At 48.6% G+C, this 20133-nt stretch overlaps 6 protein-coding genes and 1 non-coding gene across 7 annotated transcripts; 4 read left to right on the top strand and 3 right to left on the bottom strand.

The window, feature by feature from the left end:
• The first annotated feature begins 920 nt into the window (after window positions 1-920).
• On the top strand, window positions 921-3307 carry C8Q69DRAFT_496295 (hypothetical protein). The gene is made up of 2 exons (XM_028632254.1): window positions 921-2463; window positions 2529-3307. Exons 1-2 carry the CDS (start codon window positions 1158-1160, stop codon window positions 3113-3115), a joined length of 1893 nt encoding a protein of 630 aa, XP_028487648.1. The 5' UTR covers window positions 921-1157; the 3' UTR covers window positions 3116-3307.
• Window positions 3308-3660: 353 nt separating this feature from the next.
• Window positions 3661-7831, top strand: C8Q69DRAFT_157027 (putative tubulin-specific chaperone D). The gene is made up of 6 exons (XM_028625609.1): window positions 3661-3849; window positions 3930-6450; window positions 6508-6790; window positions 6851-7195; window positions 7271-7436; window positions 7502-7831. The coding sequence occupies exons 1-6, from the start codon at window positions 3673-3675 to the stop codon at window positions 7631-7633; spliced, it is 3624 nt and encodes a 1207-aa protein (XP_028487647.1). The 5' UTR covers window positions 3661-3672; the 3' UTR covers window positions 7634-7831.
• Window positions 7832-8195: 364 nt separating this feature from the next.
• On the bottom strand, window positions 8196-10963 carry C8Q69DRAFT_398781 (pre-mRNA-splicing factor syf1; the record flags this gene model as incomplete). Its single annotated transcript, XM_028627818.1, has 5 exons — window positions 8196-8466; window positions 8523-10534; window positions 10593-10646; window positions 10701-10817; window positions 10874-10963. 5 exons carry the CDS (start codon window positions 10961-10963, stop codon window positions 8196-8198), a joined length of 2544 nt encoding a protein of 847 aa, XP_028487646.1.
• On the top strand, window positions 10871-12451 carry C8Q69DRAFT_157005 (putative vacuolar ATP synthase subunit D). Its single transcript, XM_028625608.1, has 8 exons — window positions 10871-11249; window positions 11315-11427; window positions 11484-11494; window positions 11553-11878; window positions 11938-11986; window positions 12044-12053; window positions 12115-12155; window positions 12207-12451. Exons 1-8 carry the CDS (start codon window positions 11235-11237, stop codon window positions 12437-12439), a joined length of 798 nt encoding a protein of 265 aa, XP_028487645.1. The 5' UTR covers window positions 10871-11234; the 3' UTR covers window positions 12440-12451.
• Window positions 12452-12727: 276 nt separating this feature from the next.
• On the bottom strand, window positions 12728-13852 carry C8Q69DRAFT_525630 (U1 small nuclear ribonucleo protein usp102; the record flags this gene model as incomplete). The annotated part of the gene is made up of 4 exons (XM_028633612.1): window positions 12728-13128; window positions 13291-13597; window positions 13732-13738; window positions 13809-13852. The coding sequence occupies 4 exons, from the start codon at window positions 13850-13852 to the stop codon at window positions 12728-12730; spliced, it is 759 nt and encodes a 252-aa protein (XP_028487644.1).
• Window positions 13853-14026: 174 nt separating this feature from the next.
• On the top strand, window positions 14027-14097 carry C8Q69DRAFT_t49. The gene has a single exon. It is a non-coding gene; the product is annotated as a tRNA-Gly (tRNA).
• A 95-nt stretch (window positions 14098-14192) lies between these two features.
• On the bottom strand, window positions 14193-19690 carry C8Q69DRAFT_428735 (hypothetical protein). The gene is made up of 6 exons (XM_028628461.1): window positions 16328-19690; window positions 15931-16276; window positions 15496-15881; window positions 15340-15446; window positions 14896-15278; window positions 14193-14835 (listed from the first exon to the last, which is right to left on the bottom strand). The coding sequence occupies exons 1-6, from the start codon at window positions 19531-19533 to the stop codon at window positions 14515-14517; spliced, it is 4749 nt and encodes a 1582-aa protein (XP_028487643.1). The 5' UTR covers window positions 19534-19690; the 3' UTR covers window positions 14193-14514.
• Window positions 19691-20133: the final 443 nt, after the last annotated feature.

Here is a 20133-nt window from a genome sequence, read left to right as displayed (position 1 = left end):
AATGTTCTTAAACATACCCATGAAAGTTTTGCAAACCGGTGTCGGCCCGACTAATAGCGGATGTTTTTCTCGCGAGGGTCTTTGAGCAGGTAGAATGTGCAAGTTGGATACCTTCTCTTTCTGCTATGTTCTTCATATTTGATATTCTACCTTCGATGTGAGGCGTTATAATAATGCTTCTATACTTGATTTTCACTCGCCCAGTAATGCTCACTTGTGGATCTCTGTTCTTGGTGTGATAAGCAATGAAATAGGGATACGTATGGTTGAATGATGGAATGCGATGATAGCAGGTGCTGTTATATTGACCTGGTGGGACGAGGTCTCGGGACTACTGTCTCATTTTCGGGTACCGTGCTAAGTACAGTGTCACAAAGCCGTCCGAGTCCTCTATGTCCCCGTCAAGGCTCACTGCTGATCTTGTTTTCGGTGCGACACGCGCAACTCGGTTGAATCTGAACGTGATGCTTTATATGTTCTGCTGGTGTCTTTCAAATGTTGCTTTTCCAAAAAAAATTCTGTTCCATTTTCACGAAAGAAATCTAATCTCTTATCACTTCACAGCTACTCGTTTAAGAGCTTTTGTAGCTTATGTCACAATACTCTGAGCCGGTAGTTTTCTTCTTTGAAATTTGCGCTTGGATCAATTTCTAGCTACACTCAGCCATTTTGAACTTCGAAGTGTCAGATATCGTCTCAGGTACTGACGAAACATGGATTGGGATAGGAGACCTCAAGGAGACACCAGCGGAAACGAAGTCCTCTTTAAATATGTGCAATAGATGTATCGTAATTCGCATATTTCTTCTGCAATCGTCTCTCTATCTTGAGAGGAGCATATCGGGCTGCGGCGCCCGCCCGTCAGATTTGGAAATGAGCTCCAGTGAGCGCTGAGCAGCCACTTTATCAACAACAATGAACTTGGGTATCAGAGCTAGTTTGTCCATCGTCGCTTTGTTTTGATTCAAGCCCAAGTCTCTCTTTGCCCGCCCCCTGTTAAGTCAGTTCATTGCCCCTCCCACCCGGAACTCCCTAAGCTCTTCATTCTACAATTTCGCCTCTTCCTCGCATTCATTGTTGCTGGCAAAGTCGCGACTCAGCCGGAATCACGCATTTCTTGCATCATCCCAGTGACAATATTTTGACTGACTGACCAAATGTTTCGCTTTCCCAAACTTAATCGTGTTATCTCAGCTTTGTGGTCACCTCGGGGGCGGCACATTGGGGAACGCAGCTCAGCATCCAAAGAGACCCAACAGCACTCTGTGGAGTCAGAAGATCATCTACTACTAGATACGTCTGGAGCTTCAGAGCGGTTATATGTCAAGAAAGAAGACGAAGAAGAAGAGCTAGAAGGAAAATATCACGGTCTCATCACAGCTACTTCAGAAACGGCTGATCCCGAGTCCAAAGCGACAAATGATGGCGCAGCATCACAGCTGTTTACACCTGCGACATCTAGCCAGAAAGGGGACGGAAACATCCAGTATATCGCCCCAGTACACGAACGCTCTGTGGCTGCAGATAATGGCAACTTATCTGTTTCTCGAAAGTCTAGCCCAGACAACGGCAGCTACAGCCTACTTACTCCTACTATCAAGGATAAAAAAGGGGAGACGGAAAGCAGAGGATATATTCCAGTAAAGACTGAAAGCATATGTGAAGATGGACACACAGCTCTGGGAGGCCATCATGAACGATCTTTGCCAGATGATGAATCTTCCAGTTCGCCAACGACAAGGAGGAAGCGAAAACGTGATACTGGATCTGATCACACCTTTTCAAAACGTCATACGCTGAGATTTGATAATAGCAATGGGGATAACAGTTCATTGCAGGATGCAGGAATGAAGTCTTACGGAGACTATCGTTATGAGACCCCTCGTAATAGACTCACTGGTCGTCAGCCAGGTTTAGTGCCTGGTACATGGCTAGAGACAGCTGATGACTGGTCCGAAGGAGAGCTCACAGAAGGGAATATGCGTCATAATACGCCTGTATCTATATCTGACGACGAAAAAAGCATAGTCTCCTCCAGGACATCCAGGCGCCCAAAGAAGACCAGGTCTAACTCGAACGATGAAGCATATCGACCATCCCCTGCAGTCTCAAATAGGGGCCTTAGGAAATCCATAGTCAAGCTCGAAGTTGAAGACTCGGATGATCCCAGTGAGGAAGGTGTATGGAGCGAGAAGGATGCGGTATGGAAGAATGAGAAGAGCGAGGTCTCGTTTGACTTTTCTATCGAGAAGGCCAAACGATGGGCTGATGCTGTGAAACTACCTCCAGGGCCGTGGGCTGAAGCAGAGGAGGACCTCTTCTTCCGGCTTTCTATGCGTGGCTTTGAGCCTATTATTCCTGGCAACTGGCACCTTGACTTCCCGACACTGCCCGGGTCTCTCTTTGCCGTTGACGATGGTCCGGAGCCTCTTATCCAAGCTCTCAACGGTTCCGAATTCCATGGTAAGCCCTGCCGTTCCCACAATGCCTATTGTAGAGAATGTGAAGCTCACAAAAATAACTACCAGCTATCAAATATCTTGGTGACTTGCTCTCGCTTGGATGTCGAGTGAGAGACCGCATGTCGATGAACCTCCGACCTGAGCCCGCTATCAAGCGCACCATCAAGAAATACATCGATTGGGCTGCGCGTGACGCAAACTTGCACCATTGTTATTCTGCAATCCCAATCTATAATATCTATTGCATGAAGAAGGGCGAAACCACTCGTGCCGCGATACAAAATCTCGAAAAAAGATTAATCTCGACAGGGGAAGAATACCAAGAGATACTGCAAACAGAATCATTCGCCTATTCAGATAGTATCAGCTACCCGGTTATGACTGGGTTTCTGGTATGCGGGCCTATCGTTGCCGTAATCACGCTTAATTCCGCCTCTGAGGCCTTTTCTGACTCTTCGTCAGATACTCTCTGCAAGCTCATTTCCCAGTTTGATTTTGGTGACGATGGGCAGGATGTCTGGAATGCCCTGGCGATTGCGCTCACCGTTATACGTATACGCAAGACAATGCTCGAACTGGCAGAAAAGGGCAGAGGAGGATGGCTAGTTTCCTCGGTTAATTGTGTCCCGAGCATTGAAGATGAGGATCTCTAGGCGGAATTTGGAGAGCGCGGCAATTGTGTCAGGAGTATATTTGTGATGTATGAGTTGTAACAGTGTATCATGATGGTTTTGAGTCTTTGTTCTTGTTAAGTCCCAGAACCGAGTCTATCAATCTGATTTCTGCTTCATTTATGATTTGGCCCATTTATATAGTATATGTATGGACTGCGCATTGGAGGTTCACTCCGGTTCTTGAATTATCGTGCAGCAGTAGCAGATAATGGCAGCGCTCTGATGGTTCGCAGTAACAAATGTGCGTGTTTCCTCGTAAGCACATGTGGAAGTATATATTGACTCGCATGCGTTAGTTGCTATCAGTAGTCAACGTGCGCAAAAGTTTCATAAGAAAAAGGACCTAAATGCACTCGCAGAATTGGATACTTAAATCTTTTCACATATAAGTCAATCATGGTTTGTAGCTGCTAGTTCGTTTTGATGTCGATAGCAGTGTAAAGTGTACACAAAGTGGGCTGTCACATGATTTGATTGGTGTTGACAACATCTTCCGCGATTTCAAATCCGAACCACAGATTTATTGCAAATAAGACATGGATGCCCCGGACGACAGAGACATCAAGCTCCAGCGGGCCTCTGGAGATCTTCTAAAGGAGTTTGAGGCGAAGCTTCCATCTCTGCTTTGGAAATCGCGGACGCAGAATGGACAACTTAGCAGAGTTCCGCACCGGTGGGCCCAGGCCACCAAGACCGAGAGACTCATAAGCCTTGTAAGATATTCCCGCTTTGTTTCTATCTATATAGACTCAATTTACTGATCTAAGTCCGTAATTATGGTCAATGTGTATAGCTGGAACATTTCCAAGAATGGCCTCAGCTTCTGGATCCGCATTTACAGAGGTTCTTGCCTCCTTTAATCGACGCCTTCTTGGCGTATCTGGTCAGGCATCGTGGGCAGTACGCTGAAAGGCCAGCTCATTCGCCGCAGCAAGTTGGTACGTTGTATCCATTGCCTAGGGCTATTTGTAAGATCCTATACGTCTTTTGCAAAGTTCGTGGTGTCAAAGTTATCAGTCGATTCTTGAACAATGAGCCGAAATATCTCGAAGTTATGCTGCGGGCGTTCATCGAATGGGATGCGGTTGTAGGAGATGACCCCATGGAGACTTCCACCAAGGGCGGTATTCAGCCTCTCATTTGGGAGGAGAGATATGTCATGTTGACATGGCTATCACATCTTCTGCTTTGCCCTTTCGACTTGGCATCCGTGTCGTCTGATGACATTCCCATTCCGCATGACAATCTGGCTGTACTAGGACAGTTGTCTCCAGATATTCCCAGAATATCTGCATCTGTGCTATCTGTCTCTCTGAAATATGTTGTTGCTTCATCGAAAGAGAGAGAAGCGGCGACAGCAGTCATGGCCAGATTAGCCTTGCGTCCCGATATGCAGCGCTTGCAGCTACTGCGACAACTTACAGATTGGGCATTTTCTCTTGTTGTACCAAAGCCAGGCAACGAGGCTCCTGCTATATATACATGCATAGGGGCGTTGTCATTCCTTGCACGACTTGTCGCATCGGGGCAAGTTGAAGATCTCGCTCCTCTGGTGATTCCTATTTTTGACCAAACGCTTCGTATCGCGCAAGAGGAGTCGGACGTTTTCGAATCGATCAGATCCTCTGCTTTGGCAAGGAAAATGATAATCAAGATCCTTCGCACTGTGACGGTATTGGTTTTATCATTGGATGAAAGGGCTCAATGGCAGTTTCCGGAAGATAAAGTCTCCTCCATCCTGGAAGATGCTATCGACTACTTCCTTAGGGCTCTCGCAGATAAGGATACTCCGATACGCTTTGCAGCAAGCAAAGCTCTCAGTGTTGTCACTCTGAAATTGGAGCCAGATATGGCTGCTGAGATTATCGAGGCTGTTATTGGCTCATTAGAGGAGGATATTCTCTACGAGAAAGAGGACGGTACCCTTATTGCACCGTTCGAAGCGCATGGACTTGACAGCAAGAAATTAAAACGAAACTTGAGCGCAGTTGATGCTCAGAGATGGCAGGGTTTGGTGTTGACACTCGCTCATCTTCTTTTCCGCAGGGCGCCCCCGACTCGTCAGCTTCCTGAAGTTCTCCAATCTCTTATGTCCGGACTGGGCTTCGAGCAGAGATCCTCCACAGGAAGCTCTGTGGGTACCGGAGTACGAGATGCCTCATGTTTTGGTATCTGGGCTTTGTCTCGCAAATACAGCACCGCGGAGCTGTTGGCTTTGGATACAAGTTCGATCAAGGCACCGACGGACCAAGAAGAGTCTAGCGTGATACAAATGCTTGCTGTGGAACTCATATGCGCTGCCTGCATTGATCCTTCCGGTAATATCAGACGAGGGGCTTCTGCTGCTCTACAAGAACTGGTAGGCCGTCATCCTAATACCATTCATGAGGGAATTCCACTTGTACAGGTGGTAGACTACCATGCAGTTGCACGACGTTCAAGAGCAATGATCGACGTTTCCAAAGGAGCAGCATCTCTAGACAAGCTCTACTGGAGTCCTCTCGTGTACTCACTGATGCATTGGCGAGGAATTGGGTCGCCCGATGTGGAATCTCGCAGACTGGCGGCGACGGCTATAGGAGAGTTGAGCCTCCAAGGCTCCTACGAAACTATACAAGCTGTTCTCCGCCGCCTGCATAAAACGTTATCCACTCTTCCACGGCGAGACATTGAAACGAGACACGGGTGTCTCCTGTCGATTGCTGCCACGATCGACGCTTTTATCGGCTACAGGGGAGGTGAGGATGCTGTAGATGGAAAAGTGCAAGCATCTGATGTAGCCAGTGAGATCTCGGGCCTGTGGCGGATATTCGATTCTCCATATGGGCCAAGCAAGGAAGATCTAACACTCCAAGCGTCACGGCCAGAACTCAGCGCTGAGGCGTCTTCACGCTTGATCTCTGCTCTTTCCCGGTCCACATTCTCTGATAAAGGCACCCCTGGTTGTCCTCGGCCATCAGATGCACTTCTTGAAAAGGCTCTCGACGTGCTTTTGCTATGCATCTTCAGAGGAGAAGACGTCGCTATTGAAGCCTCATCTGAAGCAGCTTCAGCCTTGTTCGCTCTGTTGCCATTAGAAAGGCAAGAAGAAACGGTACAGGGCTGGTTCGCCAATATTCACGCATGCTGGAAGTCCGCCACTGGTCGAGGTCAGATTGCAGCTCTTGGAGCAGTATTCCAGCGGCTTCCAGTGGACAGCAATGGAAGAAAGATAATCGTTGAAGAGCTACTACGTTGCACGAGCGAGGAAGAGCTTATCGAGAAACGAGTCTCCGCTGTAAAGTGTCTGTCCGTCGGTGTCTTGCCGGAAATAGGTATGTCAATGGAGTACTATCATAGGTACATATATAAATCAGACTAATACGACTCAGATGTCACGGATCAAATTGTGGATCATATTGTCCGTTTCTTGACCGACTATACGACTGACCGACGTGGAGACGTCGGTTCTTTCGTCCGAATAGAGGCTATACAAGCTGCAGACATTATCTTCGAGAGATTACCTGCCCAGGAGACAAGACCAGCATACGTTGAACGCCTAGTTGGTTGCCTTTGTCGTCTCTCGGCAGAAAAGTTAGATAAAGTGCGCCTACAAGCATGGCTGAGTTTACAAAAGTTCTGGAAATCACAGAAAGACTTCCCACCCTTGGAGAGGTAGGCCACCTATTCACAATCGTCAACTAGCACATAGACTAATCTTCCCTTTTAAAACAGAGAATACGAGCATTTCAGCTTAGTATCATCGCCTGACTATTTCCGCCAACTTCTAGAATTGCTGAAAGTCGATTGGCTCCGTTTACCACTTATCCAAGGCCTTGTTACCTCCGCAAGTGCCGGAACAGAAAACCTGATTCGATCTTCGCGATCCGCGCTAATTGAGTATATCAATGACCAAGATAAGCAACGACGAGAAGCCGTCGTTGCACAGTTGATCAGAGAGTCTCAGCTCGTCCTTGAGAGCAATCTTGAAGATGACCGCTACGCGATTCCAGCCATGGACATGCTGAGCTTCTTGCTAGATACCAGTGTCACCTCCACTTCGACCGATTCAGAACCCATGTAAGTCCTCCCCTCGAGAGACTAGCCTTCATTATTCTTGGTAGACTTCTAACGAGTTATTTTTATTTTTTACAGTTTCCGCAAGGTGTTCTTCTTCGTCCAAAAAGCACACTACAAATCCTCAAACATGGCAAGACTAGAAGCAGCCATCAAGGTGTACGCGTCATTGTCGAGAATGGAGCATCTTAAGACCGATGTCATGAAGAAGTTAACAAGCATGCTACTTCATCCATACCCTAAGGTACGCAGCGTATACGTCTACCCGGCACACCAAGCAAGTCCCTGTAGCTAACGGATGTATTGTAGATCCGTGCCTCCGTTGCAGATTACTTGTTTATGGAAACAGGTTCTTCACTTATCAAGACGGAAGACTGGACGATGCAGCCGAAACAGTTGAAGAGTAACGTTGAGAAGTTGAGAACGAGCTTGGTTAAATAGGCTGATCTAGAGTTATTGTGGGTCTCGCATGTTGATATGCACTCCCTGTGACTTGAAAACATAACTGGAGCAGCATTTAACCAACATTTAAATCACTTGACGAAATACAACTATTTAATAGCTATCTAGCTATATCATGGGGACCTCCAATTGAATTGCTTTACAGTCTAGGGCAAACAGAAGAAACTAAGGAACGTAATGAAACGGCTTCAAGAACGGCAATATAGCGTTCATGGTATATTGCAGCGATACATATCCACAACGGGACCGAATGGGGTTATTGAGTACATCAGAGCAACTGAGTGGGAGTTAGGATCAATCTGATCGGAGAGATTTCCAGTCGAAAAAAACAAAAGATGAGAGTCCACAAAGGAGATGAAAACGCCATGTGTATGTTCAGTAATGTATCTGATTGAGGAAATGAAGGGATACGTGAGTAGATGAGATGTCTTGCGTGACGTATAGCTGGCTATATGAGTGATGTACTATGTAGTAGTAGTACGCAGAGATGGATGCGTTGGTGGTCATAAAGAAGAGGACGATATTGTCTGAAATCGCCCCCTTAGTCTTCGGCATCCATGTCTTCATCCAGATTGATGGCATCTGGATTGACAGGAGCAGCAGGCTGGGGCTCTTGTCCAGCGGGCGGGGGTCGATTTCCGCCTTCCGGGCCGGTGCTTGCAGCCACAAAGCCGATAGGAGCGCGAGCTTGCCGCTCCAAGGCAGCCATGGCATCAGCACGTTCCTTCTCTTCTTCTGTCTCCGGAATACCTTCTTCTGTTCGCTGCTGACTGCGGGCAATTGCTTGAGAGGCGATGAAGTTGACATCGGTGCTAGAAAACGGCTGTTAGACACAATCCATAGAACAATGGTTCCAGGGTAAACATACTTGTACTGGGCTTGCACACTTCGCTTGATACGAAGCATCTCCTTGAAAGTATCTTCGTTTCCGTGCTGCACTTCGAAAGCCTCCCATTTCTGCCAGAAACCTGCGTTTGTTCGAGGGTCGCAGAATTGGGAAGCGTGGCCATAGATAGCACGAGCACGGTCGACCTCTCCCAATCTTCTCTCCATCTCTGCAAACTTGAGACACATGTCCTTTGCCTCCTTGTCTGGCAGGGCTGCGATAGCCCGCTCATAGATCGGTCTCGTAGACGTCAACCCGAAGTTCGACGCAGATTTCGTGATATAGAAATCGAACATCTCGAACCTGTCTTCGTCGGAAACCGCGCGGGTAGCCCTCTCATATATTCTCATAGCGTGTCTTGCGAGACCACGCTCTTCTTCAAGGTTGCCATACATCAAATACAGCACCTTTGCAAATTTCGGAGGGCATCCATCCAGAGCCTGTTCGAAGAGATCTCGTAGACGTTCGATCGAAATCTTCCTATCCACGGCTTTCGTCAAGTACAAATTCCAGAGTTCAAAGGCCACAGGATAGCTGAAAAGATCGAGACCGCGTTCGTAGACCTTGAAAGATTCTTCAAAATACTTGTTTTCCTCCAAGAGGTTGGCATAGTTGACCACAGTCTGGGGAGTAGCGATTCGCAACTCGAAGATACGCTCGTATATCTTCCTCGTCTCTTCTAGTGTACCGACGCTCTCAACAAGATCAACATAGAAACTCCACAATTTCCAGCTCTTGTGGACTCGTTGCTGTGGTGAGAGAGTCTCGTCGAAGTAATCCACGGTAGACTTCTTCGGCGCCTGGGTAGCTTTGGCCATGATCTCGACTGCTTTGTCGAAGTTTTCATTTCGTAGCTCCATTTCAGCCCACTCGCACCAGGTTTCTGCCAGCTCGTTCACCGTCTTGAAAGGTACTTTGACAGACTTGTCCATGATAATCCTGGCAGTATCGAGGTCTCCGCCTTTCTCGTAGAACTTGGCATAATTCACCCAGAGTTCGTGGAACTTTCCGTGCGCCTTCTTCGGGTTGATCGCAGCAATGGCATTCGTGTACGTTTGAACGACCTCTGCTTTATTGTCACCCCATAAGGCAACTCGCTTCTCCCATTCGATGACATTGTTCGGATTTTGTCTCAAGAGGACGTCGTTAACCAAGAAAGGTCTTCGGTCCATGAGCTGTTCAAACCGCAGCATACGAAGATCCAGGTCGAGATCTGCATCTTCATCGACCTTGCCCTTACTAGCACGAACCGATGCCTCTTCCATGAGATTCCCAATGACCGATTCCTCAAACTCCACATACGAGTCGAAGATCATAGTGAAGTCGCGAACGGTCATGACGGTAGTGATACCCTCTTCGAAGATATCTCGCGCTTTTTCGAAGTTTCCCCTGGTAATCCAGTAGGTAGCCAGGCCAGCCCAGAGTCTTCCTCGCTGATCAGCAAATCGTTCAATACCACTCCGGATGATGCCATCAACATCGATTCCAACGTGGGCACCGGTTTCGATCTCCTTGGCCTTGTTGACAAGCAATTCGACCATTTCACTCCACAGCTGAAAGTGGCTTTTACCTTGCTTTGACTGAAAGCGGGGGTTGTCGAGAATCTCAATATATCTCTTCACAGCTTCGGTGTAGTGGCCCATTTCGATGAGGAGATCGATATATTCCTCCGCGTTCTCTGGGTGAATCTGCATATATCGACTGTAGATCTTCACAGCAGTCTCGCCCGAGGCAGAACGCGCGAACGGTTTATACAGCCTCCAGATTCGATTGTGTTGAGTGACTGGTAGAGCACGAAGCGCTCGGTCGAATGTGCGGCGTGTCTGCGTTACAATTGGCTGCTGTAGGAGAAAGGAGAGATACATCTCCCATATCCGGGGCATCTTGTTCAACAGAACAAGAGCCCTTTCGAATAGTGCATTGACCTTCTGATACTCCGAGCGATGTATAGCAGCATTTCTTCCTCGAAGATGATTCACTCTGAATTCCAAGTACTGTGAAAAGTCAGTATGATCTGTCTGCGAAAAGAAAATCGATTGCCAAAGAAATTACCATCTTCCACAGCTTGTATGACCTAGGCAGCTGTTTGCAAGCGCGTTCCATGACCTGGTATTGATTGTCAGTCGAAAGCTTCAGCCAGCGCGGGGATCTCCTACTTACGAACGCCTGCTCGTAAAGCGTCCCATGCTGCTGTTTGAACTCGATATAAGCCAGCCATGGTGTGACGCTGCCGGGATCTCGGAGCAGATCCTGCTCATACACGATATCCTGATCCGACTATGACAAAGAGAAGTCAGTATCATGGTCTTAATGTCAAGGTCCGCGGGACTCACGATCAAGTAAAGATCCGGCTGGGAAGCTGATGTTCGCTCCATTTGTGCGTGGTGCCGCTGCGATCTCGGGGGCAACAGGGTCCCTGGCATTGCGCCACTCGAGTGAGCGAAGACCTCCAGACGGTCAGCACCCGGAGCAAAGCTGTGTATATCGTGGAGGCGGGGGATCTTTCTCGATAGGCTGCAGTGCTGCTGACGGGCAGACGAAGTCGCGCATCCCATCACGTGAGTTATCGCATCCCAGGACGGCCCGCCGAGCTGGTCCAAGCTCCGTATCGCCTATCGTCATGCGCCGCTGATACAGCCAGTTGTTTATTCCAAACTCCTTTTACGCTGCGCTGTTCCCATTGACACATCAGCCATGTCTGGCGCTGTGGTGAGTCTTTAATTGATTTGGCAGTACTTGAATGAATGGCATTCCACTGACGCCAAGTAATCAAGGGCCGCGAGGCAGTCTTCCCGACTCGCCAGTCGTTGGGGTTGATGAAGAGCAAGCTCAAGGGTGCAGAAGTTGGCCACAGCTTACTCAAAAGGAAGAGTGAAGCTTTGACAAAGTACGAATTTCTCCTGCGGTTTACCAATATATATTGCTGACTTGTTCACTTCATAGGCGTTTCCGCGGTAAGCTACGATCAGCGCAACGTTTCCCCGCATTGTGACCACTAATGACCGCTGCTAGATATCACCAGACGCATCGATGAAGCCAAGCGGAAGATGGGACGTGTTATGCAGATAGCTGCATTCTCGCTAGCAGAAGTTTCGTACGCTGTCGGTGGAGACATCGGATATCAGGTGCAGGAGTCGGCCAAACAAGCCCGCTTCCGTGTACGGACGAAACAGGAGAACGTCTCGGGTGTCTTCCTGCCTCAGTTCGAAAGCTACATCGAGGAGGGCGTAAACGACTTCGGATTGACCGGTCTTGGAAAGGGTGGTCAGCAAGTTCAGCGGTCTCGAGAGACCTACGCCAGAGCCGTGGAGACCTTGGTTGAGCTTGCAAGTCTGCAGGTATGTGGTCCTCTGAGGTCCCCGGTTGACAAGGATAGATCTAATACTTTGTCCTTCAGACTGCTTTCATCATCCTCGACGAAGTCATCAAGGTCGTGAACCGAAGAGGTATGTACTCCGTTCAATCCTTTATAATGCCAACGATATACTAACTTGGAATTATAGTAAATGCTATGTATGAACTTCCATGGCCGTTCTATTGATTGTGTATTTGGGTGTGGTACTGACAGCTGCAGTGAACATGTTATTATTCCTAGGACAGAGAATACGATCAAATGTCAGTCTATTCGGCCCTTAACCTATATAGGCTGTCACTGACTGGTTCTAGACATTAACTCCGAACTCGATGAACTCGACAGAGAAGAGTTCTACCGTCTAAAGAAGGTGTCGAATAAGAAACAGCGAGACACTGCTGCCGCAGATGCTGAGATGCTTGCTAAGCGACACCAGGCTGACGCCACAGAAATGGGCACGGTCGAGGCAGCTGTTCAAGCGCAAGGGGAGCTGGGACCAACCCCAGATGTCTTGGGAGAGCAGCAAGACGCGGACGTCATTTTCTGAGCATTTCCTTTGCCGCCATGTCTTTATGCTTGTCTTTCCAAATACTGTACATTTGCTAGGATGTATCTGTTGCAACGACCATAGCCACACTCTGCTTGCTTTATCATCGAATTGGCCATACTTTTGCAAAAAGGAAAAAAGCGTGCCTTATTTTCTAACGAACTAAACCCCACATCCTTAGATCCAGTTATAAAAGTCTCAAGAAAGATGAGAAAACCCTGCCAAACGCCGTAACAAGCCCAAGCCGGGAAACAGATCTTGCCCGACCATAGCATGGTAGTAGGAAGCTCATTGTCTCTGGTACGTAACGCGGATAGGCTTGCCATTGTCTCCCATGGGCATCCCAGAGGTAGCTTCCTTCGCACTGATCGCACCGGTCTCGTTCTCGTACTCGACGAATGCGATCCCTTTCCGTCCTGGCACCAACCGAACCTCCTGGAAACCCTCGAACCGGCCGAAGATCGCGGTGAGGCTCTCCTGGTCCGCGTTGTCTGGCAGATCCCGGAGGAACAGAATCTTATTCGGGGGAAGGTATTCGTCTGGAATAACGGCACCAGCAGCGGCATTGGAAGGCTTGAGACCCGCGCCTCTCGCAGCCTTGGCTGGACGCCCGGGTTCGGCTCCGGCAGGACCAGCAGGACGCTTGAGTTTCTTCTGTGCTTCGAGGGCTTCCTGGGCTTGTTTGCGCTCTGATTGAAAGAAGAGATAAGACGTTAGCAACGCGTAGACCTTCAGAAAAGTAAAAGCTATAACCCAGCCAGAGACGTCAAGAATCATGTAATCTCAACATCAAGAAACACATGAAACCAATATGCGAAACCACCAGAAAGGAAAGAAAGAAAGAGACACACCTTTCTCAGCCAATCTCCTCCTCTTGTGAGCATCAAGTTCCTCAGGACCGCCCTCTCTCAAGACCGTCGCATCGCTCCTCGACTTCGCATAATCCAACACCATCGGCTTCTCGAACAGTTCGAAGCCATTCACCTCCTCGATGGCGCGAGTTGCCGAATCGACAGAGTCAAAGACAATGAACGCCTGGCCTTTGGCCTTCAGGTTTTTCTTGGCGATTATCTCGATGATGGTGCCATATTCCTCGAAGATCTCTTGCAGAGCTTCTTTCAGTTGGTCGATCTTGACGCGTTCTTCAAGATTGCGGACCTAGAGGAGTAAAATTAGAAAACATCTCTATTTTATTTCCAATGCGATGAAAGTCATATAAAGTCCAAATGCGACGACTACAATAACAACGAGGTTTTGTGCAAGGTCCGAGGAAGGGTAGGTGATTCACGAACATAGACACTGGAAAATGGAAACTTGGAGTTAGCGATCTGGTCTGTATGGACGTAAAGAAGCAGAGCCATAAACTTACGTTGGATTCGGGGGGTTCCCGGAAGGCACTGCTAATGCAGGCATGGTTGCGACGGCGGACAGCTCTGTTTGCGCAGCCTTTTGTCGTTCGATTAGAGCTTCGTGACATTCCGTATATTAGCTCAACTGAGGACATGCAGGTGTGGAGGTACCTTCTCCATGACGCTTTTATGAGGATACAGGATTATAGTTCATGAAAAATAGGACTTATCACAACAAGCATCATTGGTCTAGTGGTAGAATTCGTCGTTGCCATCGACGAGGCCCGTGTTCGATTCACGGATGATGCAAAGCAACATTAAATTCTTTTTTTTTTTTTCAGAAATTAATTCTACGCCTGTTGTCGGCATGTTCTAATTATTTTTGCTTCACATAAATTATTATTCAAGCATATATAATCGAGAGTTGCCACTTGCAGCTAATTATATTGAGCCGTTTTATCACATAGTTCTATACTGTATAAACAGTCTAAAATCCATGCGAAATGAAAAGGTTGTATGTGCCTGCATCAAACCAAATGGCCTCTGAATATAATATTATGGCGTTAATTCTCAACAGAATTCGCCCTGAGCCAGACATTGCATGTAGACGGCACAGCATACGCACAGCAAATAATTTACAGAGACCGGCTATGCTGAAAGTAATCCCATCAAGGATAAAGAAAGAATGAAGAGAAAAAAAGGTCATCCCAAGAAATGCTAATGCGTTTAGTCCACCTCGCTTTCGACCGCCATTGGTTGGGTATCTGCAGGAACTGGAGCGGTAGGTGAGTCAGTTTGTTCGTGGCCTCTATCGTCGCTGGTCTTGTCTGGGACTGGGAGAGGTGAGCCCAGAGCTGACCCCGGCGCCGACCTCTCTCTGGACTCCGGAAATATTTCCGTAAAGAGATGAGGAAGGAACCGATCCAATCGCTTTCGCGTCTCGGTCCAGATCTTCTCTTTGGTGGGATCCTGGTATGGTGGAGCAAGATATCCTCCATCGGCCATGACGAGGAGTATATTCTTGAGGCTTTCGGGAATCGCTTCCTCCTTTCAAGAGTCAGTTTGGAATCGTAACATAGAAAATCATCAGAGAATCCGGTGACATACAAGACTATCTCCTTGTCCGCTGTTCATCATCCTATCCAGAATATCCAAAATCTTCACCCACATGTCTAGCAGCCCGTCCCGTTCGGGCAGCTGATCAAGATAGCGGAGATAGATCTTGCACACAAGCGTCGCTGCTTGCACACGAGTTTCACTCATTCCGATGGGATCTGAGTGGTACACCTCTGGTTTGAGGAGTCGCAGGATAAGTGGGAAAAGCACTTCATCGAACACAGCGGTCCATTCCTTGTGATCGGTTGAAGCAAGGTCGAGGGACAGCAGACACCGTTGCAGAGCTGACACCGCATGATGTCTGACATCACGACAGGGATTGATACACTGTGTTGTCAGAGAGTGGAAAATAGGGGACCAGTATGCCGCCCAAGCTGCAGAGAATATTAGCATCGATGCTTCGATACTGCCCGATATATGACTATTTTTACTGACCTTCGCTCTTTTCGAGATGGGATTGTTGGATGAGCGAGGGCACCCGACTTGTCATCTGATAGATGAGGCCTATCGCTTTTACACCTCGCGTTACTGTTTTATTTTCACTGTTTTCATGAGTATTAAACTTATAGAAGATGAATGATGCTTACGTACCTGGCTTTGACCTGTTTGACTTTGGAACGTCGTGCTAGAGCGTCCCTCTGGCGCTCCTCAATAGCACCTACGCTGCCTGCACTCGCGAAATCATTGGCAAGTGCAACAGCAGATTCAAAATTATCAGCAGTTATTGTTGGTGGGGTCGAGTCGACAATGGTCTGGAGCAGTTCGAAGACCAGGCCCGCAGACTCATCATGCTGATGCAGCCTCTGTAGGATAGACCAGAAATCCGGGGATATTGTGAGCACGTTCCTCAGAGCAGTAGAACTTCCAATGCACCGCGAAAGGCCCTTGACAATAGGTACCGCACAACGCTCCAACATATCCTGGTCGAAACTTGACATGCAGTGAAGAACAACAGGCACACGCATGAAGGGTTGTTCCTATAGCTCGTTAGTCAAGGACACGAAGTGTACAGATGGAAATACTCACATAGCCCACACGTAAAAGGCTCAAGAGATAACTCACAACCCGCGAAATCACCAGGGGGTGGAAGTTCTGGCTATCTCGTACGATGTCTCGTAGTGAGCCCGCCACGTTTTCACCTATGGCTTGCATTGTTTCATCATCACGCAAAGACAGGAGCGTTGCCAATTCCAGAATGTAAACCATGTTAGGATTGTAGATAGGACCGTCAGTATTGGGTTTGCCCGTAGAGAAACGGGATGCACTAGAGGTTGGGCGCTCTGGTTTCACAACAATAACAGCTGGGGACTCGTCAGGCAACTCCGATAATAAAGCATCGGTCAGTGCAGTCAACGAAGACAATGGAAGCGTCCTGTATCGTAATGTAAGCAACACTCGCGTCAATGAAATAGAGCGAACTTACTTCATATTGGCCAATATATTCCCTATGGAACACGCGCTGACACAGTCAACTGTACACAAAGTGTTGTCCAGTTCCTCATCAGAGGGCTCAGGGGGATCATCAGCCGCATAGCTCGACAGGTATGACGTGAATGCAGACAAAAGTCCCGCTTCGCTCGAACGATTATCTCGTTCAACTACTTGAGAGGGCGGTTGCAGAGGGATTGGGGGAACATCCAGCATGGCATTGACGCTATCGTCGAGCGGCGGTATGAGGGAGTTGATGAATAAGTTCGTAAGGATTCGGATGACATATTTCCAGCTTTGTCGAACAATGGGCTCGTTTCCAGCAAGCACACGAAACAGAACGACAGTGGCTAACTGTGCTCTGAAGTCCCGACCAAACTTGACCGCAAGCTCGCTCACCATGACGCTCTTCTTTCCTGCCTGGACTTCTGTATTCAAAGATGTATTAGACGGCGTATCAGTCGCAAGCGTGCTGATAGAGCTGAGACAGTAGATTATGCGATCAAACGCCTCAGTCAAGCCGTACTTAGCAGCTATTTGGGCGCATTGGTCAAAGCCCATAACTACCCTCGAGAAAACTGCATCATCAGACGCTGACATGAAAACATAAGAGAGGGTGGCTACGACAGGTTTCCAAGTCGCCTCGAACATCTCAGCATCATAGATGTTGGTGTTGCAGACTATCAATTCTCCCGCCGACTCTGTTTTTAGCAAAAGTTCCTTCCAAGCATATTCGAACGCATCTTTGCTCTCATGCTCGTCAGGCAAGATGATCTCGTTCTGCTTGATGGAGTCGTAAATTTCTTGGAGGAATTCCGGCGCGAAATCCCCGCCGCCGTTAACACCCCGCAGGTTCTTCGAGAAGTCAATATATGTCATGCGGTTTTGAGACTTCACGTTTGGATTGTATAGGTCTGTGTTTAGCATGATAATGGCGTACGTCAGAACAAAGAGTGCATCCTTATCAGCCACGCCTTCGGGGTTGGCTTTTGCCATGTATTTCTCGGAAAATGTAGTTACGATCCGAGAGATCAAAGGAGCTTCACCTGGCAAGCGGAAAGATCCAAGTAGCTCTCTGAGAGCATCGACGACAGTCTTGCCGGAGAAATCAAATAACTCAACGAACGCATCCAATAACTCTTCGTTGTTCCTCTTGGAGATGAATTCTCCTAGAATCTTTTTCGATATGCGGGCCGTCCCTTTCAGGAACCCTGCGACCAAAGTTGGGTCGTCGGGGTTTTCTATTATCCCTTGCGATGCTAAATAGGCGATTCCTGCCTTGGGGTCCTCGTTGAACTTCGTTGCACCCTTGATGATAATCTTTTTCTTTTCCCGTTGACGTCTCAGACGTTCCGGATCAGGATAGCCTTCGAATTTCGGTTCATCCTCGAGTCTGTCCGAGATGAATTGGATATAACCCAAAAGAGAATCCAGGCAAAGAGGAGGCACATTCGTCGTGCTCCATGTGGCGGAATCGGGGAAGGCGTTTCGAGACAGAAGCCCAACCATATCCTCACACAGATCTGCTCTGTCCACCTGACAGTCATAATTGACAAAGAGCTCAACCATGAAGGTTGGGATCCGAGCTAAGACCCCAATGCTCTCAACCATAGCTTCTCTGGCTTCAGGCCTCCTAGAACCACCTTCGAGTCCGAGCTTCTGTCGATCCTTCACGGGAATCGGCGTGGATCTGCCACTACTGGTCTGTGATGGGGACGGCTTCACCAATTTAGGCGCCTGCGGGACTCCATCGTAGAGTGACGGGTCGATCCCGGGCTCCCTCGGAATATCAACTCGAGGATGGAGACATGCGACGAGATATGACAGATAGACCTCTTGCTGAAGCTTCAGGACTGGGCGGCAAGTCGACAGCAGCGTTCCCGCTACTCGTAGTGAGCCTGTCAGGATAGCTATACTCTCAGACCTCACCAGCTGGAAGAGATGACGGCAGAGATCATCTTGAGCCAAGACCGCAAGACTCGGGTTTCTAGCAATTGAGGGGCCTGCCACCTCAAGAGCCACATCGATTATCCTCAGGGCCATGACTCGCATGGCATCTGTATGTTGGCGGTTATGAGGGTCCAACAAGTCTACCAAGACACGAAAGAGTTCCCGAATTGACGGCAAGGAATACGGTTTCACCTCAACCTGTGAGTCTTCCTGCGGATCAGGTGGTGCCGCTACCGCATTCCCATTTGTCGTAGGTTCAGGTGTCGCTTCTCCGCTCACACGCTCCTTCTCCTCTTTCTCCGGAGGAGACGTATCTGAACCCATAGCGGACAGATGCTGAGATGTCACAGTGTTCCCGTCCACTGACGGGTCCATCTTGACCGCAGCCGCCTCCTCGTCTGTCTTCTGTCCTTCTTGGTCCGGACTCAGCTCCTCCCGGTCGTCCAGATGGGCAAGCCTCATGAAGATGACTTGGCACATATTCACCATGGCCATCTCCGCCGATCTGCGAAGGACTTCTGACAGGCGGACCTGGCAGCACATACTGAGACCGGTCTCCATCATTTCACAGACACTTTCATCGCCCAGGAGCTCGCCCTCGGGCCGCGATATCATTCCTTCCATCAGTTTCAAGATCCGTAGGAGAACAATCTCATCCGCTGCAGAGTCACTGGCTTCAAAGCGGCAGTGTGTAATCGCAGCTGATAGAAGTTGCATCGCCATTGAAAGCCTGGGAGAGTTGCGGTTGATGATGTTGTAGGCGAAGAACTTCGTGATGGCAATCAGGGCCAACGACGTAATTGGGGCCGACGTGGAAGAAGAGCGAATAACCTGGAGAAATGGATGCAATAATGCCGGTGTATCGAACGTGCGAATGTCCTTGCAACCCTTAAGATCGCTCCGCAAACGCGTGAAAGCAGCCATCAAGGGATTGTCTTGCATGCTCTTGCCTTTCTTTCCCCGCAAACCCCATCGACTGGCAAATGCACTGTCTCCTTCGACTGTCGTTGGGCCCAATTCTGACGGCATAATCCTCGGATTCGACTTCCCTGTTGCATTGCCGTTCTGGGCCCTGGAGGCGGCGGATGTATCACGCTCGTAGACTCTCGAAGCTCCGCTTCCACCTAGGATGGCGGCGACGGAGGAGTGCGCCCATCGCGCATGTTTGCGCATAGCAGAGGTGACTGTGATGCATTCTGTAGTCACAAGAGCCACGGGGTCGATGGCTATCGATATGGAGGAACCAGACATGGTGGGCGATTGCGCGGTGCCCAAAGGTGCATCTCGGGGATATCGCAAGCTGTCCTGGTCTCTTTGGGTCTACTTTGGCTGGAGCTCTCCTCCGCGCCGGTACGGCACTCCATTGGGCCCAGTCCGCAAAACAGCATCTGCCGGCAGATCATCGACACGGGGCATGAGTGCATTTCTGGTGGTTCTTGTTTGGATGGTGTCGATTGAGTAGTAACATGTTAGCTTTATGTTCTAATATCCTGGAGCAAGTACACTTTTACCAGTCTACCTTCTCTCCTTGCTGCACAATCGTACCTCATGTTGTACTTTGGAGGTTTGTAGCGACGTAGGCGGTCTACAAGGCGGTGAGCTTTCAACACAGGAAGATAAAAAAGAGACCGTAACTGAATTAACTATGAGTTAACTATATCTATTGTGCTGCACCTTAAAAGGAGCAGATATAGCAATAATTTTCCAGCGCACAATTACTACTAAACTTTACAGGCAACTATGTGCCTTTTCTGGCCCCCTCAGAATAGCCATATAGATTGTATTCAGATATACTCCGGTATCCTTTGCCTTGCTGATTCCCGTAATAATTTCCCATCCTTCCCACAACCG

This window comes from Paecilomyces variotii (assembly GCF_004022145.1).
Source record: "Paecilomyces variotii strain CBS 101075 chromosome Unknown C8Q69scaffold_2, whole genome shotgun sequence".
NCBI lineage: Eukaryota > Fungi > Ascomycota > Eurotiomycetes > Eurotiales > Thermoascaceae > Paecilomyces > Paecilomyces variotii.
This window is presented reverse-complemented; position numbering and strand designations above follow the sequence as displayed.